Source organism: Lepisosteus platostomus, chromosome 1 (genome assembly GCF_059453375.1).
Source record: "Lepisosteus platostomus isolate fLepPlt1 chromosome 1, fLepPlt1.hap1, whole genome shotgun sequence".
NCBI lineage: Eukaryota > Metazoa > Chordata > Actinopteri > Semionotiformes > Lepisosteidae > Lepisosteus > Lepisosteus platostomus.
In genome coordinates this window covers 72,592,871-72,617,676 of record NC_142611.1, presented here as the reverse complement: position 1 = coordinate 72,617,676, position 24,806 = coordinate 72,592,871, and the positions used below count along the sequence as shown (strand labels likewise).

General features: G+C 38.2%; 1 protein-coding gene across 7 annotated transcripts in view; it reads right to left on the bottom strand.

Annotated features, from left to right (window-relative positions):
- ldb2a (LIM domain binding 2a) overlaps nucleotides 1-24,806 on the bottom strand; it is a 214,467-nt gene that overhangs the window by 5,399 nt on the left and 184,262 nt on the right. For 3 of the 7 annotated variants that reach the window (XM_088636833.1, XM_088636859.1, XM_088636804.1), the window contains 4 exons: nucleotides 16,652-16,735; nucleotides 4,845-4,968; nucleotides 2,711-2,764; nucleotides 1,772-1,920 (listed from right to left, as the gene is read on the bottom strand). In XM_088636833.1, coding sequence (XP_088492959.1) covers nucleotides 1,772-1,920; nucleotides 2,711-2,764; nucleotides 4,845-4,968; nucleotides 16,652-16,735 — 411 coding nt within the window. The remainder of the gene's footprint in view (nucleotides 1-1,771; nucleotides 1,921-2,710; nucleotides 2,765-4,844; nucleotides 4,969-16,651; nucleotides 16,736-24,806) is intronic. The other 4 variants (XM_088636813.1, XM_088636824.1, XM_088636840.1 and 1 more) reach the window with 4 other exon arrangements.

Sequence of the window (24,806 nt, the reverse complement as noted above, 5' to 3'; positions counted from 1 at the left end):
AAGATTGAGAGTACTAATTACAATTAAATTGATAATGCTTACTATTCATCTCATTAGCAACTGCCTGTAAGGAAACAGCAACATGAATTCACATTCAAATTATCACTTTACTAGTAAAAGTGTCAAGTTGGCACAAATGATGCAATATCCCTTGCAATCTTCCATACTACAAAATGTGTGTCATTCATACTGAATTGTCTGAAAGAGGAAACTATGTTTACTTAGAGCACGTCTTTATTTTAAAACATTTTACGTATCACTGACGCGGTTTTGGAACTGAATGCAAAATCCCTTTCAATGTGTATGAGTAGAGATCACCAGTAGAGGTCAGTGTTGCATGAGCAATGTAGTTCCTAACATCATGCGGGGCTGCTATTGCGTTATTGAAATCACGTAGGCCTGCATTCAGCTGCAAAAGTACAACTTCCCTGACAAGACCACTAGATGTGCGACATGTGTACTCAGTGTGTTACTCTGTCTGCAATCAGGACATGTGTCAACACTTGAAGAGGGGGTGTGAATGCTGTTTCAGGCTGTGATTTTACAAAATAAATATGACAATGAGTAATGGCTGAAACCGCATGGCCCTCAAGGGATCCTGACTGCAGGAGCTATACAGTCTCTTGGAAATGTACAGACAATGAGGGACCAAGCCCTGTTGTTTTCTTATTTTATAAAGGATCCTGATGGTGCTAATTTTTAAATAGAAAATATTTTTCATGCACATATCTCTAGTTCAACACACATTCCTCTGAAAACTGAAATCTCATGGTTTTAATGTATAAATCTGCAAACTGAACACAAAGTACAGTATATCCCTATAAACAAGGATTATGAATCCCGATATCTCTTCACTGAAGTTAATTTACATGCATAACTGGGAAAAGAAGGATATAACAAAACGTAGTATTTCAATATGTGACAAGACCACAGCAGATCACAGCTTCACAGACTGCAAGTCTAGTCTTTTTTTTTGCCATGGGTGAGAATTAATAAAGGAAGGAGAAAAAAAAAACACCTGATGAAATTACTAAGGAGGCGATTGAAGTTCTACTGTCTCTGAATTCATTCTCACAACGATATCAGAAGACATGAAAAAACTTTCATTTTTTTCATCAGCTCTTCAATGTGGAGGAATGCTCACAGAAATCATGTTCCTTGGAATGTTTATATGCAACCGCAAAAAACTAAGGCAAAAAACTAAGTTTTTTTTAGACTTTATCTTAATGTAAATCTTAGACTAAATTCCATGTATGTTGCCTAAGGACAGAAAACAGTTTGTGGACTGTAAGCCTCCACTCTATTAGTTTTCAAGTCGAAAGTGTGTCGAATTCAATGAAGAAAAGATAAATACATTTAAGTGTGGTGCTTTGAGATAACACTTTGAAATTAAGAGTTCATAGCACAGTTATTATTGCAATTAAGCTGAGGTAAACATTAAACATTAACAAGGAACAACAGAGTTTAATTCCCACTTTCACAAAAAAATAATGTTTTTGTCCAATTTTTGTCACAGTCAAATATACAAAACGAATATATATATATGCGAAATTAAAGTTAACTGTTCATGAAAAGAGACTGGAATTCAACAAGTATCATGTCAGTAATGCACCTGTGTTTTGAAAGCTTTATTTCACAGCTGTCATTGCACACCTCTGAGCAGCCAGCCACCAAGACAGACCCTGTAGATACCTCCAAACTGAAGAAACCGGCCCAGCAGCCCACCGTGTGCCTGCAGGGGTCAGGCTAGAAGAGAAGAGAGGATGCTTACAGGTACCTGACTGGAGAGGCTGAAGTTACTGGCCGGGCTCCGCTTCTTGCTGTTGCTGTTGGCATTGTTGCCCACACTGCTGTTGGAAGCGCTGCTGGCTGAGTTCTTCCGTTTTCTCCTCTTTGTTGTTGTTTGTCTTGTTGGTTCGGCTAAAGAAAGACCGAGAGGGAAAATAAAACCATGCAGTCATGCAGCAGCAAGAGCCAGTACAGCTGGGCTTCCGAAGTCACGGCAGGTCTGGATTGGCATACAGCATAACAATAGAGACATCAGTGTGATAAAATCATTGCGTTTGGACGGTAAACATAGGTATTATCCCACTGTAATTATTCACATAGTTAACACAGCCTCCTCTCGTATGCACTGTACATGTGTACAGAAGTAGTATTTTAACATCTCCCCAGACATGCACTAGTAAGAATGAACCGTTAGTTCAATGTTTTAACATAAATGCTCAAAAACAGAAAGCTAAAACGAAAAATAAAGAATTTTGAATGTCATACTTTATTATTCTTTTCAAGCACTATTCCACCCATTCATTTAGCAGTGTGTCTTCCTATTGCTTCTGAATGTTTTTAAGTGGAAGAGCAACATCTTTAGTATCCTGTTCTTAGTCGCAGTTGGCCTCATGTATGAATAGCTTTCCGTTCCGGTATCGCTGTGGACTTGCAGGACTTATGAACTGTTCAGAAATGAGCATTTTGATTGAATGTGTGATAGATTAACGAATAAAGAATAGAGTGAAATATTTCACTCACACAGATATAGCCACAGAGAGAATAATTTTCATTTAAATATTTTAAATAATAAATTATGGAAATATCAGATAACGATTGAGCATTCATGATGTAATCCATAACCTTCCCTATGTGACTGAAAGTAGTTCCACTGAGATCAGACTATTGGTATTACACTTTGGATTAGAAGATGAAAAAGTACCTTTTTTGTGATTTGTAGGGAAAATTTCCGTTTTGAAGTTCTGTGGATGTCCTGCTGAAATCGGAGCCAGAGGGAATTTTATTTATTAAAGTAATTAATGTCCATTAAACTGTGCAACACAAAAAGATCTGCATTATGACAACTGATAAAAATGAAGATGAAACTAAACTTTAAATTGAGACCAATACATTTTTTAAATGTTGGAGTGTCCATAACTGAAATTATTTTATCAAATCTGCAAAAGACATTTCAAGTAGATGATTTAAATTAAAATTTTAAAGCCTAACATTTTATAAGAAATACTTCTTATTAAGTGAACATATTTAAGCTAAAATTATGACTATGATGATAACTGATACTAGGCTGAAACAATGTTAGGGTGGTCCAGTCATAAACTTTCATTTATTTGCCAGATGGAAAAATGTTTAAGTTTGAAAGCTAATTATTTTTATGCCTGAATTTATTAGCAAACATTTAATCCACAGATGAAACAGGATTTTTCTGTAACCATACAAGAATATTAATAATTGTAGAACAAACTAAGAAGCTTGTTTTAAGAATTATAAGAAAGATCAATATTTGTAGTTCTTACTAATCACACCAAGGGAGATGTTTTGAAATCATCTGAATGACAGACACAAAACCAGGAACCTATTTTATTTATGTAACCAAAAACATCACATTATACTAGTTTATTAATACTGTTTATTTCCATATAGTATTATGAAATCCATGTCTGTTTAACAATTTATGTTTCACATTACAAGACATCTACTGTACAAATACATCTAAACAAGGAAACAAAACAGTGCACCGCCTTATAATTAAAGAAATATGTTTATCTATAAAATATTCCTGTAAAATCTCTACATAAAAGAATTGTGAGAAATCTATTCTTATATCATTCTAAGAAAAGAGTAGGATTTCCATGTCTTTGTTTGAAGTTATCAGCAACAGATTCCTGTTTCCTTCCTCACAAAAACAGAAATGTTCCAGTTATGAGGTGAATGAAAAGGAACATGCTAAAAAGAAAACAAGACCAAACCAGCCCATGTACTAAAAAATCACAGATGCAACCAATGATGAGAAACAATGTCACAGACACTAACTAATCTGATTTTATTATGATGGAATTTGTGTAATTTAGTTTGTTTCACAAGGAAGGAATATATTTGCACTTTTCAAAGGGTAGAGCAATCTTATCCATCCATCCTCTAGCTGTTTAATCCAGTACAGGGTCTGCTGGAGCCTATCCCGGCAAGCAACGGACACAAGGTGGGGTACACTCTGGGCGAGATGCCAGTCAATTGAAGGACACACACAGACGCACACTCATACCAGGGCCAATTTTTCCAGCTGTCAGTTAGCCTACTAACATGTCTTTAGACTGTGAGACTGTGGGAGGAAACTGGAGCAGCTTGAGGAAAGCCATGTGAAGACAGGGAGAACATTCAAACTCCACACAGAGAGCACCCCAGGGCCCCAGCGCTGTGAGACAGCAGTGCCAATCATTGTGCCACCTAGTCACCTGGTAATGCTTATGCAAAATAAAATTAATCTTGCATACAGTTTTTCAAATGAATGTTTTTTACTCCAAAGAATGAATTAATAATATGAATGCAGTCAGGTCTACAAAAGAATTTCCTCTCCCACTCCATATTATTTTCAAAAACACTTTTAATTGAAAGAAAAAATGATAAGTTGCAAGCTGTTACGAATTTGAAGCCAGCGTCTATTTTCAACTTCCTCCTTTTCTCTATTTCGATATTTTTGTGTTCAGTGAGTTATTTTTTTCCCAGCACACACTGCTCTGCTCTTCATGACAGCTTTGTGCTGAAAACCTCTTCATCTCCCTTGCTGCTTCGAGGACGGCGGGAACTGGGGTGTTTTAATATTTAATGTCTAGAGCTGACTGTGTTTAATGAGGAATCTAACTGCTCCTCACACAAAGTTTCTGCTGTTTTTTTTTTTAACAGGACACACATTACACGACGAATCATTTGTCATGATTGAACGGTCAAGCCAAAGATTCAAGATGCATGCCATGCAGGATTTGGGAATGTGGTTTTCAGGGTATGCGCTGAAACAGGTTTGTGCAAGGCAGAGAGTGTTTTTGTTAAAGATTCTTAAATACCTGGAGGAGCCACCATTCTTTGCCACTTCTGGAACAAGCAGGTTTTCAGACAGTCTCGTGGGCTCAGATTGTAGGTTTTGTGCCTGGACATCAGCTCCTGCATAGGCTCCAGTATAACACACAACTGAAAGCCCGTGGAAAAGAAACAATGGTGTTACTTTACAGAATGCACAATATAACAAGCCATTGCTTTACAGACTTTCAGAGCAACCATATATTGTATGTGCCTTTTTTAGAAAAGAAAAATCTTTCCATACCAACTGAATAAAGACTGTAGTAAAGCATTTTTATGCCACTGTACGAACATATTAAAGCTAAAATTCTAAAGTTTATTTATTTTAAAATGAATCTGAACTGAGAAGCAAAATAGCTAAAATCAAATAGTAATAAACATAACGAGGGGATGATAACGTGGCACTGGGGCTAAGGATCTGCGCCTGTGGCTGGAAGGTTGCCGATTCGTATATCGCGGCCGGCAGAGGAATCCTACTCCCTTGGGCCCCTGAGCAAGGCCCTTAACTCCAGCTGCTCCAGGGGTGCCGTATAAATGGCTGACCCTGCGCTCTGACCCCAAGCTTCTCTCCCTGTCTGTGCGTCTGTGTGTCTCATGGAGAGCAAGCTGGGGTATGTGAAAAGACGAATTCAAGAAACTATATATAACTACTATAGTAACCTCTCTATAACAGGGTTGCTGGTATAGAAGTAGCTGAATTTGTGAGGCAGGTTGCTTGTCACAAAGTTCTGAAGACTTGTTCCCCCAGGAAGAACAATGTACTGTATTAAAGAAGCCCAAATATGAATTCTTCTGCAACTGGGAAAGTCCATCCTATAACAAAAATTATTTTTGCAAAAGTGCTGTGTTGCAGAGCAGAAACTACTTCATGTTAACTGTCAATGAGAGCATTAATGTTTTATGCACAATGAAGATAATGCTATCATTACCACGTACAGTACAACTGCGTTTCTGAGATGAGAGTAACTAATGCATGTCTGGCAGTTTCACGCCTTACTAGTTTTTTAATTCTGTTCTTGAAATGAATTTGCTCATAATAGAAAAGCAAAGCTCTGTGCCCAATGGCATTTTCATATGTGTTTACAACAGCTTGTTTAGTAGCTAACTTTTTGGGATGCAAAGAACTTTTAATTAATAGATAAACATTTTTCTAATGAGACAATAAAACCTCTTAATGCAAAACGTTATTTTTTCAATTTTCAAAAAATGTATACAACGTTTGAAAACTAACACACTAAAAATGAGCGCCCAACTGAAAAAAGAGCAAAATAATTAAGTTAACCTGGAATGTGTCTCATTTAACTTAATGACATTACATCAAAGATTTAAACACTGACTTATGTTTTACTAATTTGGCCAAATTAACCAGTGTCACATCTTTAATTGGCTGATTCATGCTTCTTTTTTTAATAAAATCATTAGGTACCAAAATCTCAATTGAATTCAAATAGGAATTTAAGCACCATGTATTTCAAATATTGAGTGATATGATTATATTGGACTTAAAACAGTAATGGACTTAGTTATTAATAAACTAATACAAATGTGCAGAAAAAAATGAATTGACTTGACTTTACTTCTCTTAATTAATACAAGAATACGAAATACTACTACTTTCTTTACAAAGAGAGTTGTGAAAGTATAGAACAAGCTGCTCAACTTATTTCAATAAATGGCTAGGTGAGATCCTTGAACCAATTAACTTATTCCAACCAAACAGGCTAGATAGATTGAATGGCCTCCTGTCATTTATAACCATTCTTATTTTTATGTTCAATTAAGATTTTGAACCTTTACTTAGATTTGAACCTGAACTTTACATCAACTTGAGATGGACACAGCCACATTAAACCACTAAGCCAATATCTGTATTGTAGCTTACATTACAAAATACCAAGTACAAAAAGTACAATGTTATATACAGTATAGCCCACAGTGTTGTGAATAGCCGGAATTGGTTATTTTCATCTGTTCCTTTATTTGCTATGTCTTGCCTTCTTCACCAGACAAAGACATGAATAAAACGAGGACTGCGACTCTTAACAGCTTATCTCTCTGAATCTCTATAACAAATACTGCTAGTCTTCTGTATGCCCTGTTAAAGCACTCAAATCTGTTTAGAAACAATACATGCAGAAAAGTGTAAAGCAGCTCTGGCAATACCCACACCCAAATGTAGATTGTGTAGAGTGTCACAGCAATGTTACTGTAATGAAGCCTATATTGTAACATGTGGTAACATGGTTGGGTTCACCGCTACAGAATGTGATATACTGTATGTATGCAAATTATTTAATCTTTTGATATTTCAGTTTTTATTAATGCTGAAATAATTCATAGAAGTATTAAGAGGTGTCTGCTATTAAGGGGGTTTATTAAAAGGTAATTATAATTCCAGTTCCTGTCTGCCATAATCTGTCCAGTTTTCTCATTACATATCAGCCTGCAGTATACTGCCCCCATCTGGAAGCAACTGCTGTGTCTTTATAACCCAGAATCACACCTGCAACACTCGGACCACAGACCATGCAGCTCCCCGTGCCCTGTGCTTGGAGTGAGCAGCTTTACTGGTTGAGTATCTTGGGAGCACATCTTTGTCAAACGCAAACACAAATAACTTGACTGTTTAGTGTCTTTGCAGGCAGAACAATTTGTTTCCATGCTCACCTTCCAGGCAACTGAAGAGATGACAGCAAGAGGAATACTTTGTAAGACAATTGATTACCCATGTAAGACATGTTTCAATGTTTCATGAATTAACTTTTCCATTCAAGTAATTCAAATATCAGTGCTATGTTCAAACAGACTTCATCAAAATCTGGGTCATAATATTTTGCAATTGCCAATAAATTCCAAATAGTACTACTTGGGTTAAATGGCAATTCCTAATTCTGATGATAACACCTAAAATAAACTTAAGGACCTACACCTTAGTGCCCCGCTAAGTAATACACAATGTTTAATGTTAGACGAGTACTCTTCTGTACTCTAACACAAGATTAAATGTTAAACGTCTAACAGCTAGAAAAGCCAGTCATCGTGTTTTATGATGCGGTATTTCCCTGCCATACTAGAATATGCTATTGTTGCAAAGTGGAAGGAATTAGGTCTCTAAAACCCTCCTTCATGATCTCAACGTTGAAAACTCCAAACAGAAACCTCTCCCATGAGTTCACATACTGTATGGAATATCATCGTTCATGAAGCCACAAGCATTTGTGTAAAGAGTAGAAACTTGTTGCAGAAAATGCATAACCTCTGAAGAATGTCCTACTGGGATCTGGAAAAGGCAAATGCATCACAATCAAGTACAGTAAAGCTATTCACAGATATGAAATCACGATATTTTATATATTATTCAGTATACACTAAAATTAATTGCTACAATCGATACACTTTTTAAAAAAATATTCTTGCTCCTGAGCTAAGCATTGTAGCTCCAACACAATTCCTGTACTTTTTTTTACAAAACAAGGTCTATTTTGAGACTGAATTGAAGGAAGCCTGCAGCATTAATAAATGTAAAAGCTTGACAGTACAGTAACATGCCAACCAAAAAGCTTGGCTTGCAGCCAGGAAACTGCCACTCCATTTCAAATCACTGCAAAACACAGAGGAAATAACAGGTTGTGGTTTATTCACTGGCCCAAGTAATTCAAGAAAGATTATATTTTAATGTGACTGCTTTTTTTCCCAAAAAATTGGAATATAGCACTAATCATTGCAAACATAATGATTTAAAAATAAATACACTGAAGTACTACTTCTTTCTGTAAATTTGTAAAGTATGTACTGTTTTGTGTGTGAGGACAAGTCTAACAAATCACATTCACATAATTCTTTAATAAACACATATTAAAGGCTCCAAAAAAGAGGAGGACATTTGGCCTGTCTAGCCTGTTTAGTTAATAGCTAATCGATCTGAAGATCACATCTAGATGTTTCTTGAAAGAATCCAGGGTACTGGCTTCAATAACTTGGCTGGTGTAACTTGTTTCATACTCCAATAAAAATTGGTCTCATGAAAGATAAGGCAGAATTTTGTTCTTCATTTGTGCAATATTATGTTCTTTCCTGTCTTTCCTTGATGAGAAATTCTCAGTTTCCATTTGATCTGACTGATCTTACTGCTTTAACCAGCATGAGAGAAAAAGCCTATCAATAAACCCTCTAAAAAAATCTTTCATCTTATCAAACTGCTAAATCCTCTTTTCACTCAATGAAGCTAATGTGATACAGCCACTTAACCTAAGAGAAGAGGGCTCAGTGTGGTCAGTCTTTGCCTGCCAGGTAACAGCTCAGGAGGTATGTTCCTGGCACAGAGATGAAAATTAATCTGAAGGAAAAAAAAGGCAAATCCAGTATTCTCCAAAAATATGGTCTGAGGCTGCACAGAAATTCATGATCCATTCCAGTAAAAAGGAATCTCTTCAATTTACTAACTGTACCGGTTGTTCTTATATGTCTTTTTTTCCCATACTCAATTTGTTTCCCTATAGTCCCAGTTTCTATGACAGAATTAAAGCTGTCCAGAGGTGGGTTTATAGAAGATGGACAACAACCTACTGACTAAGATGATGCTGAAAGTACCAGTCACCATTCAAGACTGATGATGACTTCTGTGTAGCTAAATGAAGTAATCAGACCCGAAGTACAGCAAGAGTTAGACAAGTTACCTGAGCAAAATGTCATCTCTGGGACAGCTGTCAGTGATGATTTCTATGGCTTCTAAAACTTCTAAGGCAAGAAGCATATGCAATGTCCATGCTTCAGAATGACAGTATTGTTGGCATTCAGTGTTTGGATGTGTGCGTGCAGGGACACACAGGATATTGTGGGGGTGTCCGTGGAGGTGTTACAAGCTCAGTGGCTGTCAAAGTTTTCCTCATGGAGCTGAACTGCACAATGAAGAACTAGAATGCGTGACATAGCAAATGACCTTATGTCCGTTAGGTATAAGACTATGAGACAAAAAGGTAAAAATAATTTTTATTTTTTTATGTAAGATTGGAAGGCGGGGTCTGACATAGCAGGTGTAGAAATTTGTACCCATTATTCAGGCTCAGTCAGTAGGATACTAATAACTAAGGTATATACTTAAAAATAAGGTGTGAAACAAATATCTTTATAGGATGTGACAGGCATACTTATGTTATATATATATATTACTCAAAAAAACAACAACTCAAAAACACTCCTGCAAATTGTGTCAATGAATCTAAAAACTCTTATAATAGCATATTTCTGCTAAAAAACAAGTTTTTTACACGCTATTACAAGCCCCTGTGCTCATGAGATGCATAATTAGAAAAGAAAAACTACCGATTCTGACAAATTCTCAGGTGTTCCAGGCCTGGCATACAAGTGACAATGCTGTCCGGTTTCATGCATCACATAACTGAGATTTCAGATTTCCAAAAGTCTGACGATTACACTCCATAAACATTTTTAAGACTCGTACAACTGCTCGCCTCTGGCATTCCTGTAAACAATCCATTTCGAATTCCCGTGTCATATGTTTCTAATCTTTTTTTAACATTAAAAGAGTCCAGCTGACATCCGAGTTTATGGCTCTTTACTGTGTAGTATTGTATATCACATTTTAGAAACAGGATTCATGTTTCTTATAGCAGAGCAGAAGAAACAGACAATGTGGTGCCTTTGTGATAAACAGAAGTCTTCCTTGATTGCAAAAAAGCACTAGGAAACGATTAGGGGCAGTAAGGTATGGCTGGTTGAAAGAGCCTACACAGAGAAGGTCCTGAATGAAAGAGATTTTTTGGGAGACATGCTCCACTGGGACGCGATCAGTGCTTCAAAAATTACGATCACTATGAATTCGTTATTTCAGAATCATCAGAGTTAGAGATTAAAAGTGTTCTATATACTTTATAAAGCAACACAGGCATTTTGATACACATGGATTTCTTCTACATTGGCTACACCAAGATTTCTGATAGCACTGCCCCTCTTCTCAAAGGTGGCATGCTCTTCAACAGTGAAGACAGGACTAACACGGGGTAACCTACTGCAGCTGCTACTGAAGCCGGGGCTGCTAAAAGCACACTGACCTCCCTGAATATGCGGTTTAGCAAAACCAAGTGATAAAGAAGCCCATGGGATTTCTGGCTTCAGGGCATACTACAAGACTGTGAAGGGTCAATTTGAACATTGCAGTGTGAGGTGAGGTTGTAATTTGATGAAGTTGTCATATTTTTGTGGTCATCCTTTCGCTGCTGCTACAGTATGTGCCACTAATTAAAAAAACAGGAGTTCTCCTGTGTACGTGCTTTGCAGATGATTGGAATCAAATAAACTAAGAACTACACATATTTTGTACTTTTTCTGGGGGGTGGGGGTAATGCAGTGCTCTCACTTTTTGGGGAATGTCTGAGACACACAGATTAAACCTACGTTGTTTTTTTCCTCCATGCTTATAGATTAATGCTATGGATCATATACACGTCTTAAAAATATACTTTTTCTTGACAGCACATTCCAGTCTTTATTTGGTGACTCAAACATTTCTTTGTTGCTACAGCAAATGTTTAACAACTATACAAAAAGGACTCCGAAATGTCCATGTTTCAGAATGACAGAATGTTGGTATCTCTTGACTTGGCTCTCTGGGGGGCTTTTGTGATAAACTAATGACCAATCGAGGCTAAGATGTGCTGTGGCTTCTCACATACCCACATTTGAACTAACATTGTGATCAGAGAGCTGTTCCTGCTATGATCGATGAGAATTCATTGATGAATAATAGGCCTTAAAGCTGTTCCTCGTTAACCTCAAGACAAAGGCTGTGAAAAATTCTTTGTAACTCATGAATATGTATACATTGATGGAATTTGACAATGCTAAGGGAATTGTGCCCTGTTTAAGTTTTGGGTTTCAATCTGGTGGACTATGTAAATATCGTCTAGAGCTATGTAATACAATATGTTAGTTAAGGCTACAAGAAATTATCTGTTTTTCCCACAACAGGCACACTGTACAAAATGTATAAAGGTCATTACAAGAGACTTTTCACTTATAACAGCAACACATTCATAGTGATATTATTAGGAAAATCTGTTACAGCAAGTTAAGCACCAACTAGAGTATTTCTGTTGCTTTTGTTGTAAATCTCACTTCAAGAACTGCACTTGTGTCAAGGATTTTGTCAGTATTAGTGACTGAGAGGGGATCTGTACAGCGAGTCAAAGCTGTGGAATTTTCTCATGCAGGTGTGAAAAAACCTATCATGCTCACGAGTCTGCAGCAGACAGAAAGTACATAACATTTTTTAGTGCCCTTATACAGTGCCTTGCGAAAGTATTCGGCCCCCTTGAACTTTTCAACCTTTTGCCACATTTCAGGCTTCAAACATAAAGATATAAATTTTTTATTTTATGTGAAGAATCACCAACAAGTGGGACACAATTGTGAAGTGGAACGAAATCTATTGGATTTTTGAAACTTTTTTAACTAATAAAAAAATGAAAAGTGGGGCGTGCAAAATTATTCGGCCCCTTTACTTTCAGTGCAGCAAACTCACTCCAGAAGTTCAGCGAGGATCTCTGAATGATCCAATGTTGTCCTAAATGACTGATGGTGATAAATAGAATCCACCTGTGTGTAATCAAGTCTCTGTATAAATGCACCTGCTCTGTGATAGTCTCAAGGTTCTGTTGAAAGCGCAGAGAGCATCATGAAGACCAAGGAACACACCAGGCAGGTCCGTAGTACTGTTGTGGAGAAGTTTAAAGCCGGATTTGGATACAAAAAGATTTCCCAAGCTTCAAACATCCCAAGGAGCACTGTGCAAGCGATCATCTTGAAATGGAAGGAGTATCAGACCACTGCAAATCTACCAAGACCTGGCCGTCCCTCTAAACTTTCAGCTCAGACAAGGAGAAGACTGATCAGAGATGCAGCCAAGAGGCCCATGATCACTCTGGGTGAACTGCAGAGAATTACAGCTGAGGTGGGAGAGTCTGTCCATAGGACAACAATCAGTCTTACACTGCACAAATCTGGCCTTTATGGAAGAGTGGCAAGAAGAAAGCCATTTCTCAAAGATATCCATAAAAAGTCTCGTCTAAAGTTTGCCACAAGCCACCTGGGAGACACCCCAAACATGTGGAAGAAGGTGCTCTGGTCAGATGAAACCAAAATCGAACTTTTTGGCCACAATGCAAAACGATATGTTTGGCGTAAAAGCAACACAGCTCATCACCCTCAACACACCATCCCCACTGTCAAACATGGTGGTGGCAGCATCATGGTTTGGGCCTGCTTTTCTTCAGCAGGGACAGGGAAGATGGTTAAAATTGAGGGGAAGATGGATGCAGCCAAATACAGGACCATTCTGGATGAAAACCTGTTGGAGTCTGCAAAAGACCTGAAACTGGGACGGAGATTTATCTTCCAACAAGACAATGATCCCAAACATACAGCAAAATCTACAAAGGAATGGTTCACAAATAAACGTATCCAGGTGTTTGAATGGCCAAGTCAAAGTCCAGACCTGAATCCAATCGAGAATCTGTGGAAAGAGCTGAAAACTGCTGTTCACAAACGCTCTCCATCCAACCTCACTGAGCTCGAGCTGTTTTGCAAGGAAGAATGGGCAAGAATTTCAGTCTTTCGATGTGCAAAACTGATAGAGACATACCCCAAGCGACTTGCAGCTGTAATCGCAGCAAAAGGTGGCTCTACAAAGTATTAACGCAAGGGGGCCGAATAATTTTGCACGCCCCACTTTTCATTTTTTTATTAGTTAAAAAAGTTTCAAAAATCCAATAGATTTCGTTCCACTTCACAATTGTGTCCCACTTGTTGGTGATTCTTCACATAAAATAAAAAATTTATATCTTTATGTTTGAAGCCTGAAATGTGGCAAAAGGTTGAAAAGTTCAAGGGGGCCGAATACTTTCGCAAGGCACTGTATTCTTATCTTATGCAAGGTGCACCTCATAGATGCCAAACACTTTTTAAACATAGATCAGACAAGAAGAATGCCTGCTGCATCCTGCCATTGCTCTGTGTTACAACAGATTAAAAATGTAGAAACCATAACTCCTCTGCTAGCTCAGCACTAAGGTCTAAGGTTGAAGGTCTTGCCTCTGAACAGGTAATGTATTTTATTTGTTCATTTACAAGTATTTGTTCTCTCGCTTTCTCAGCCTAACCTTAGAAGAAATGAAGACAAGACAAAAAAAATGACAAAGATCAAGAAAGAAGAGCCAAAAAGTATGAGTGGGAACTAATCAAGACCATTGATCTAAGCTCTTGCATTTAAATGAGATTCAACAGCGCTTGGTTACAAATTCTGATCCAACCAACACAGTTTTGGAATATAATTACCACATAATAATAATAATAATTATAATTGCTTACATTTATATAGCGCTTTTCTGGACACTCCACTCAAAGCGCTTTACAGGTAATGAGGACTCCCCTCCACCACCACCAATGTGCAGCCCCACCTGGATGATGCGACGGCAGCCATAGTTTGCCAGAACGCTCACCACACATCAGCTATCAGTGGGGAGGAGAGCAGAGTAATGTAGCCAATTCATAGAAGGGGATTATTAGGAGGCCATGATTGGTAAGGGCCAATTGGAAATTTGGCCAGGACACCGGGGTTACACCCCTACTCTTTTCGAGAAACGCCCTGGGATTTTTAATAACCACAGAGAGTCAGGAACTCGGTTTTACATCTCATCCGAAGGACGGCACCTGTTTACAGTATAGTGTCCCCGTCACTATACTGGGGCATTAGGACCCACATGGACCACAGGGTGAGCGCCCCCTGCTGGCCCCACTAACACCTCTTCCAGCAGCAACCTTAGTTTTTCCCAGGAGGTCTCCCATCCAGGTACTGACCAGGCTCACACCTGCTTGGCTTTAGTGGGCTGCCAGTTGTGAGTTGCAGGGTGATATGGCTGCTGGCACATGATGCACCGCGCCATCCAGGCCCCAGAGAATTTCCGGAAAAAAAAATTCAGAAAGGAGCAAAAAACCACTTGTCCTAAACCTGACATGGAACCCAAAATCCAGCGCTGACCTTAAAAATTGTCACAAGTAGTGTGTGAATGCTAACCCTAACCCTACCTCAACTGAGCATTTCTGCAATCTACAGTATATCTGAACTTCTCTTGGCATCAGATTTTGAAATGTTCCCAAATCAAATGTATGAACGGGAAACAATCGAGAACATTGATTAAAGCTCTTGCATTTGAATGAGATTCAATAATGCTTGGTTAAACTTTGGATCCGATCGACAGTTCTGGGATGCAATTACTGCATGATGCACAGCGCCATCCAGGCCCCAGAGAGTTTCCAAAAAACATTTTTTTCAGAAAGATCCAAAAAAACACTTGTCCAAAACCTGACAGTCCCCAAAATCCAGCGCTGAGCTTAAAAATTGTCTACCTGTAAGCAACTGAGTTGTCAGTGACAACCAAAGATCAGACACACCACTCGCTCTTATCAACTTGTCCCACACATGCCAAGTCAGGGACATGCTTGCTTCTGCATGACTAGCAAAGGGCTTTCCAGACGCTAAAAACTCTGTTGCAGAAACAATGAACCAGCTATGTGACAGGAACTCCTAACAACAGTTGATAAGTGGCACAGACCAGACTCAGGCTTCCTATCTTTATACTGGAGGACTCATCCACCCTGGAGCCCAAGAAAACATCGTCAGAATCAGGTGGAGAACGTGTGGTGACAATGGGGCGGCCACTAGAGGTCACCAACATGGCAGCGAAAAAGTCTTGTTTTTTTTTTTGTAAATGCCAGCCATTCAGAGATAATATTGTAATTGAATGGAAGATCTGCAACTACACATGAAGTCTAATTAACGGAGGTTATACATGCACAAAAGGAAAGTCAGCAGCTCACTTAGGTGTGAAAAGTCGAGGGAAATGGTTTGTGGTGTTAACAACACTATGAGTAAACCCTTGTGTATAGATACAGTAGATGGGTGTTTTCATTTGCTAGTGAAAAGACCCATGCGATAAAGTTAGCTTAGGACTCCATCTATGATTTCTCAGATATATTTTTCTATATATAAGCAGGTGTCTCAAAAGTAATCCCTGGTTGACTCAGTGTCTTTTGGAGATGTTCTTCGCCATGAGCTCTCAATGTCAATAATTAGACATTGTTGGTCTATTGAAATACCTGCATAGCTGCTCCTCAATACGCTCACCATTATTTCTTATGAAAGAGTTCTAAGTAGCTTAGCAATGTACGATAATCTGACACAGACAGGAATAACACTGTATCACAAGCTCCAACAACAGTGTTTTTTCCTACAGCAGAGGTCCAATTGGTAACATTTCAGGCAGCACACCTGAATGAGGGCAGTTCTCAAACTCAGAAATAAGTGCACGGTTGATAGCAAATGTAAACCCCATTTGACCTTTTTTGACATAAATGAAAATTTATTTAAAACTCTGCCTAGAGTAGAAAATGAAGGCAATCAGTGATTAAACACTCAGCTGGAGGAAAAAAAAACAAAAAACAAAAGAATGGGGTTGGGAACTACTGTTTTGTTTGTGTGTGAATTGATCCTGAAGCAGGGATTTTCTAGAATTCTAAGAAATGTGGTCAAATGTAGCAGTGCAAGGTCTTTTATTTAGTTGGAAAATGAAATAATACTGCCCAATGTACAGTAGCATAATATATTCCAAAAGATTATTTAACAGGGCTCGGAAATGACTGGAATTTCAGACTGCTACTAAGAGACAGGAATTTATCTTTGTATCGAGATTGGACTGAATGAATACTAAGGGACACTTACCCTGAGGTAGTTGAGGGTGAAGTTTGTCAGACCCATTCGGGTGATGTTTTTTGACAGCTGCTCTAACACCTGAGGGTCTTGTGCCTGAAGGGAACAACAAAAAATATTCTGAGAAACATCGAAGGGACTAAAAGTCTGCAACAACAAATAATTGTGTCTTCCTTCTGATGACTGTACAGAATAAAAAAAGACTAATGTCTTAGTGAGGAAACACAGACTTTTACTGACTTAATGGAAGTTGCAGAGATGCTACAGTTACTACCTTATCATAAATACCACCTACATAAACTGAGGCAGACTGATCTCGACAAGCTACATATTAAAGCAAAAATAATTAGCTTTAAAAGGAATACCTTCATAACCTCGTTCTTTTAAATGTATGTTTTAACATTTGGAAAAAAGTTCTACATGCCATAAATCTCATTTGCGATGAACTATGACAATATGAAAGGCTTCACATCATTCAGGGCACCCTGACATGCACGAAAATTTATTTTATTTAAATGGCAAAGAAAATAAAAAAGTACGGTAGCTACAAAGACATGATTTAGCCACATTTATCATAAACGTTTTGTAATACAAAAACAAAGTAGGAATATGATTATATACAATTTAAGATAATTCAATTAATAGAGATACTTAAAGTAATATGCTGAATAATTAATTAAGCTTTGCTGATTATTTACATTCTTTTCTCTTTGTGCCCTTCAATTCTTAACATTGAGCTGTACCAAAAGAAATGCTATAAGTTAATTTGAACATGATATATCTTAATTCCTTAATGTACCACATTACTGGACATTGTATCTTGTTTGATTACACTGATACAGTTGGTTTAATAACACTTCTAACAAAGACGGAATTTCATCATATCCCAAGACCATGGCAAAGGATTAAAACAGCCCCTGAAAATCGAACATTATTAACATTAGAGGGCAAATTATATCTAACTCATGTGGGTCACCACAGTTTGGCTAACTATAACAGAGCTTCATCTTTTATTCCTTCTAAGCATATCGTAGTTGAAGACAAAATGTCTTTGATGGATACAGCTGTACATTTTAAAACATCACGCTTTTTTATTTTTTTCTTAAAAATGAAAATGAGAAAAAAACGCTTCTGTAAATAAAACAACTTCTGGGCAGATACGAATAATGCAGAGAAGAGCAGTATATAGGCTATACTTAGCAAGAATCTGAATCTTCTGATACAGGTACTATACAGTACTGAGAATCAAAAGTAACCAATCCTTTACAACTGCAGCAAAGGCAATAATTTATAACCGGGAACATTCTAAAATCTGTTTTGTAGCATTTGCAATAACATTTTATTGAACAGCCACGACACAGAAATAATAATTATATTATTTATAATAACGCTGATTAACACCTGTCATCACGGACAGACTATCGCAACACAAGCAGTACATCTATGCGTACTTTTCACCAGGTTGCTATAGTGAAATGGGTTCCATTCTTATGGTCAAGCTTGAAAAAGCATGCCTGTTTGCTGCCCTCTGAGTCTGAGATGCCACTTGTCTTCAAGTTCAAGTTAAAGTTTATTGTCATTATACTCATATACTGTACAGGTAGATGGTATAACGTAATGCTATTTAGCTAGCTCTTGGACGATAAGTAGTACAAAAAACAACTGTATAAGAAAAGAAAGACAGAGACAACAGGCAATGTGCAAAACAACAACAGGTAACAGGTAATGTGCAAAACAACATCAGATGTGCAAAATCTTACATCAACAGAATGAAATAAAGGATAGAAAAATATGGGGAGTGAGCTTCTTGACATGTGAGGTAGAGGTAGATTTCAATGTGTGTCTGAATTTGTTGTAAGAAAGAAGGCACTGTGAGGTTCAGATCATAGGTGAGAGAGGCTGGGAGTTTAAAAGTTTGATAGTGCGGGTGTAAAAACTTCTGAGTCTGGTATTCTGGGCCCGAATGCTCCGGTACCGTTTTCCAGATGGTAGAGGGTCATACAGTCTGTAGCTGGGGTGTGTGGGGTCTTTGATGATGCTTAGAGCTTTCCTCAAGCACCGTCTGTCATAAATGTCCTGTATGGATGGGAGGTCTTCTAAGCTCATCCCACAGATGTTCAATGTTCAAGTCTGATGGGTAGCAGGGCCCCCCCCACTTGTCAGCATGTGCCTCTCACTTTTCACCCACTGCCTGCAGCTCTTAGATCCCCAATGAGCTGAATTTTACATGGCCTTTTAGAGGAGCTCTGGCTGCGATTTCTTCCTTCCTTACTTAAGCAATCCAGGACCACTATCCTATTGTCTCCAGCTGATGACACCCAGAACTTGTCAGAGTTTTGCTCTCTTGCTCTAATTCTTTCCAGGATCACTGATCTCTATCAGGAGCTTCTCAGTTTAGTACCGAGACAAGGCTCCTTTTTCTCCATGCTACTTTCCAGGCTACACAAGTTTCCCCACTCGTGTTCTCTGCATTGCACGCTAGCCACCATGTTTCTTCTCTTCACAGCTCCTGTGTTCCCTCAAAGATGCTGAGAATCTTTCCTTTTTCCTTCCACCAGTGCTGGATTAGGGCCAGGTTGTTCCATTCCCTATAAATATTGCTTCCTTCTTCCTTCGGGTGGTCCAGGGCACAGCTTCTCATTTATCACCAGTAGTGCCTCTGTCCCCCAGTGCCTCTCTGGAGTACTGTATATTCATCCCGTCTTCTCTAATAGCACCTCAGAGCACCGTCCGACACTCAATACTGGAACAGACTTTCCTGTGCCCACCCTGAGCATTCCTTTACAGACCTCCCAAGTGGCTGTGCACCTGTGACTAATTCCTCATGAGTATTCTTCAATTAATGACAATTCTCACATGTCACGCCATAGTGCTGTCTGAGCACACACATCCTCAGGGAGGTGCTGTTGCCCCCTTGTGGTTCCTACCCAGAACTTCATGGGGCCAACCTGCCACAACATACCACGCAATAAGCCATCTTAATCTCGGTACAGAAAACTATACTAGTACCCGAGGGAAACTAATAATAAGCTACAGAAAAACTGAGGTCAACAGAACCATCCATTCTGGAAAGTAATCTGTTTTTTTAGACAAGACAAGTAAGTAGAAATGAAATATGAGTATACAGTATAGAAACCATAAGCCAACCACGAGTCAAAATCAAAAGATGGACTTTAACCTGCACTCGCCACTATACTTTGCTCGACATCTGGCTGAATATGGCTCCATCATCAGTTTTTCCAAGTTATGTGACAGAAAACGAGTCTGTCTCAAGGAGTAGCCAAAAAACCTAATTTGCTAAATGATCTGCAGATTATCATGGCTATCAAGCGTAAGTACGTCCTCTCAGGCACTGACAGCAGATGTCTCACCCCCTGAGTGAACGCATGCTGGAGAGCCCGGCTGATCTGTGCACTACTATGTCAATTCAAAACCTGCCCCCTGGAGTAGATGTTTATACACACTGATCTCCTGAACAGAAAGAAGCACATATTGCAGAAGATGAAAAAGAACAGGAAAATGAGACTCTGTGCACACATCCAGCTTCACCCAAAACCTCTCTCCATTATAAACAATATAATTCACTAACGTGTTCAAAGAAATGCTGTTTGTTGCATTATACTTTTGTCAGTTACATCTTTTGAAGTTAATTGAACAACGATGATTCCTGATTAGCACGTTAACAAACCTGTTCTAAAAGAGTTATCACAGTCCAAGTCTATACCTACCTGTACATCTCTACACAGAATTCACCTGGAATTCCAGAAAATGCAACATTATTAAGGAGAGGTAAATATCACTACATAAAGCTTTCTACATACAGTCGACTGTACAGTATATACTGTATACATATCTATTATTTACATTTAAAACAAAACATATGCAAAGTATGGGAAGTCTTGGCAGAGATTATGATTCTCTGTTCAGTCTTCAGCATTAGTAAATATTGTATATTGTTTAGGAAATTAATTACGTCAATTATTTATATATTAAATAAATATATTTACTGTACTGCTTATAATACAGCTGGGGATCTACAATGACAGTATCTAAGACATTCCAAAACTAAAAATGTGTTATTAAGTAAAATTAGGGAAATTCATGCAGGTGTTTTCCCCACACTTCAAGAGCATGAAGACTTTGAATTAAATTGTATAATAGGGCACATATTAAAATGTTGTGTTTCCTTACTAAAAGGCTGTCTATTTGTTCAAAAACCAGCTGAACTTTTGAAGGCTACAACAAAAAACCCCAAAATCAATATAAACAAAAGACAATAAGAGGGAATGATCACCTCCAGACAGCTGTAAGGTTGTAACTCTGTAATGGGACTGAGAAGGAGTCAACTACCAAACTAACAGATGCTTCTTATTTGTCCTGTAGCAGACAGTGGCGCTAAACATACTATTTCTATGAGTACTGTCTCTTGGATATGGTACCTGTAATCCACATAATACCAAGCAAAACCTAGAGATGTTGGCCCTGGACAGAGTGCACATTAATTTACTCTGCTCTAAAAAGGCAGCATCAATGCAGAAATCTCCACTGGGACAAATACCGTGATTGTTTTCTCAGATGAATAAACAAAGTGCTTTGCACAAATCTAGGAGCAGAGATTTGTTCCTATGAATTTAAGAAAGCCATATTACTGTGCCTATAACTAGTCTATATCCATTTTAATTCTAGGCTACAAGACAAGAGTTTTAACCTTTTGCATTAATTTTTTTTTTCATTCATCTACATATTCTACCCTACAACTTCTAGGTGAAAAATTGTAGAACAAATTGTAGAAAATCCTAAATTAGCTGAGGTACTGAAGGTACTATCACCTTCACAATCCCACACCAAATTAATTGGCCTCCACCTATGTTAAATAGTGATTTAAGTGATTAAGTAGTGATTCACATGATTTCAGGATAAATCCAGAAGCTGTTATAGCTCCCATCTAATATAAAGTATAAAGTATATTTGTTCAGTAGCTGCATAAATGCACAGAAAAGGGGATTGGTATAAAAAAATCCAAGTTCTTGAATATTCCTTGGAGCAAGGTGAAGATGGTAACAAAGAAGTGGAAGGTGTAAGGTCTGCCTAGATCACAACCCTGCCACCAGTCCCTCTAAAGTGGATGACCAAGCAAGAAGGAGACACATCAGAGAAGCTACCAGGAGGCCAATTGCAACTTTAATACATTCCAATGGAACCACACATTGTTTGGAAACAAACAATAATCCACTCATCTTTGAGACAATTGCCAGTTTAATGTCTTCCCCTTGTTGTGATGTTATAGTGTATTCTTTGTGCTCCAACTCATTCCTCTTTTTCTGTCTCTACTTATTATCCCAAGTATACATCACTGCACTCTGCTTTAGGCCATCTGCAGTATATCATTGTTGCATACATTTTACATGTCTTCAAGCTTTAGCCTTTAGGATTCTTATCCTTATGTTAATACAGGCAACACATTGTGGGTCAAAGACTTTTGAGAGACAAAGCAATCATATTAAATTTTCTCATCCCATTTCATTTTAATTTCAGGTATCATCTTATCAGTTTGAGATATCATTTGATCCAAGCATGTACTGAAATTGCTATTGCTCTCAAAATGTATGCAATTTGAGAACGGTAGGTGGTTTAAGCATGTTCAGTTCCCTGAAAATGTCACTTTTTAAGGCTGTGAAAAGCTTTGTAGACATTAAGTGCATCAATATACATATTTTCAATGGTTTGGTTGATTAAGGTACAGTATTAATACAGATGTTGTGTACAGTTTATGAAGCCAAATATGTTCTCATAGTCACTTAATCCTAAGCATAATGAAATCACATATCCACTGAAAGTTTGAATTATTTGTCTTTCTATTTACGATTGGTTCATCCTCACTACTTGGAGATAGTCTGATCATTTACATCCTCTTCAAAGCATTGCCTGTTTTTCTGGCAGCACAGAGTCCAGTTTTCCCTAAAGTTTTTTTCTGAGTACCTTCCTGAAGGTAGTGCATAGTGAGCTATTTTTTATTATTGTGAGAACTACCAACTACTCAATAAAGAAACATTTTACATGACACACTTGACTGAAAAGCTATTTTAATGAAATTACAATACTTTAAAATAATAAGAATTTCCACTTCAAAGCCTGTCAAATCATATTGTGATGATATGCAGCACATTAGACAAAATGTCTTATGTTTAATGGAAAAGTTTTTTAAATTACGTCAATCTTACAAGACACACCTGACAATATGCAGGAGCAACTCACAACTGAACACAATAACCGTGACAACATTTGTAAAGAATGCTGACTTGAATTTATTTACATAGAGCCACATTACTAAAGCAAACTTACAAACTTCATTCAAAACCAAACATTTGCCAGAGACTTTTTTAACACTCTCAGCTTGCTAGTTAATTAGTGAAGTGTCAGTTTCAAATGCTTGATAAAAAACACCTCAACAAACACTGGACTGAATATGAATACAACATATTGTTATTATTATAGAAGCAATAATGAAACTCTCCTAATATTACTGTACTTTAAAAGCATGATCAAAACATCACACTGCTGGATATTCTCTTGGGAAAGATTTTGATTTTCAATGTTTTCTACTCACATGAACAGTTACTAGAAAGGATTGGGTTGTCAATGGAATAGAATCGATATAGTTTTTTTATGACTCATGAAACTAAAGCTGCAACTTCAGCATCAGAAAACCATCCTCTTTTTTAATTTCTATACTATATTGGAAATGATTATTGGAACAAAGGAAAAAATATAAATTGCACATTGTAGATTAACATCTTTTGTGTAAAAATGAAATGCTACTCAATGCAGCAATGTCATTTGTTGTAAGGCGACACATCAGAAAGTGCCACACTTCCTCAAGGCCCACATAAACAGAGACAGTGATACCACAGTAGAGTTGACTCCCAAGAAGGAAATTTCCCCATGACAAGAATATAGAAAAGAACAAAGTATATGCTGTAGGCTGCTCCTGTTGACAGACTGCTGCCCAGCTTCACATACTGTAGTAGTGTTCACAATGCAAGTGGCTGAGGTGCAAAACCCCAACTCTCCAGAAGTAATGCGATATTCATCAGGGGAAATTCTCTAACCGACACCTGACCAGTTGATCACCTCGGGGATCTGATGAATGAGGACAGGAAACAAGGGTAAACAAGGTTCCAAGGATTCCAGGCTAAACAGCTAAATTTAACACAAATGAAACGTGACACTCTGAAGCAGAATGATACACACAGTAACCTGTTAAGGTATTCACTTGCACACTTTCTTAAAATCTGGGGGATCTGACCTCTTTCAATATATACTGATGGAAAAAAGAAACGCAACACCTTCTCCTCCACACTCTGGCCCTCCCGTCTGCATGGAACAGGCTGAAGAGTGACTCATCTGTGAAGAGGACCTGATGCCACTGCTGACGAGTCCAATCACAGCCTCTGTCTGGCCCAAGCCAGTCGTGTGTGACGTCTAGGAGGTGTGAGCAGAGGACCTCTGACAGGTCGCCTTGCTCTAAGGCCAGCAGCACGGAGCTTCACTGTCCTGTCACTGATGCAGGCATTGTGTTTCCTGGCAGTTTCAGCAGCAGTACGGGTGGCAGATCTGAAATGATCTCTCAGATGGACCAGTCTGATGTGTTGGTACAGCTCTGGTGTGGTCACTTGGGGGCGACCAGATCTTGGACGGTCATCTGTCCTGCCAGTCTGCTGAAACCTTCTCTGCAGTTGGGATACAGTGGAGCGGTTTACTCCATTGTGTCTGTCAATGCTGGCACATGACACGCCTGCCTACAGCATGCCAATGGCCCTCTCTCTTGCTTCTGGTAACATTTGAGGTATTATTGAATGCACAGAAAACAGGCTAAGTGTGGCCTTGTTTCTTGCAGTAACCTAAGCTATGAATTAAGGCCTTTTTAAAGGTGACCTGATCAGGCACTGATCCACCTGGACCTTGTTGGGTAAAAGTGCACTCAACGAGCTTTTGTGTGATTGGCAGGCTGCAATGCCTCACTGCACAAGCTGTATTGCTGGTCAGAGGGCTTAAAACAAACTGACAATGTTTTGTGAAAGTACATAAGCTATAACTATAGTATTCTCATTCCAGAAATGTTGTGTTTCTTTTTTCCATCCGTATACATATGTTCACAATATCATGT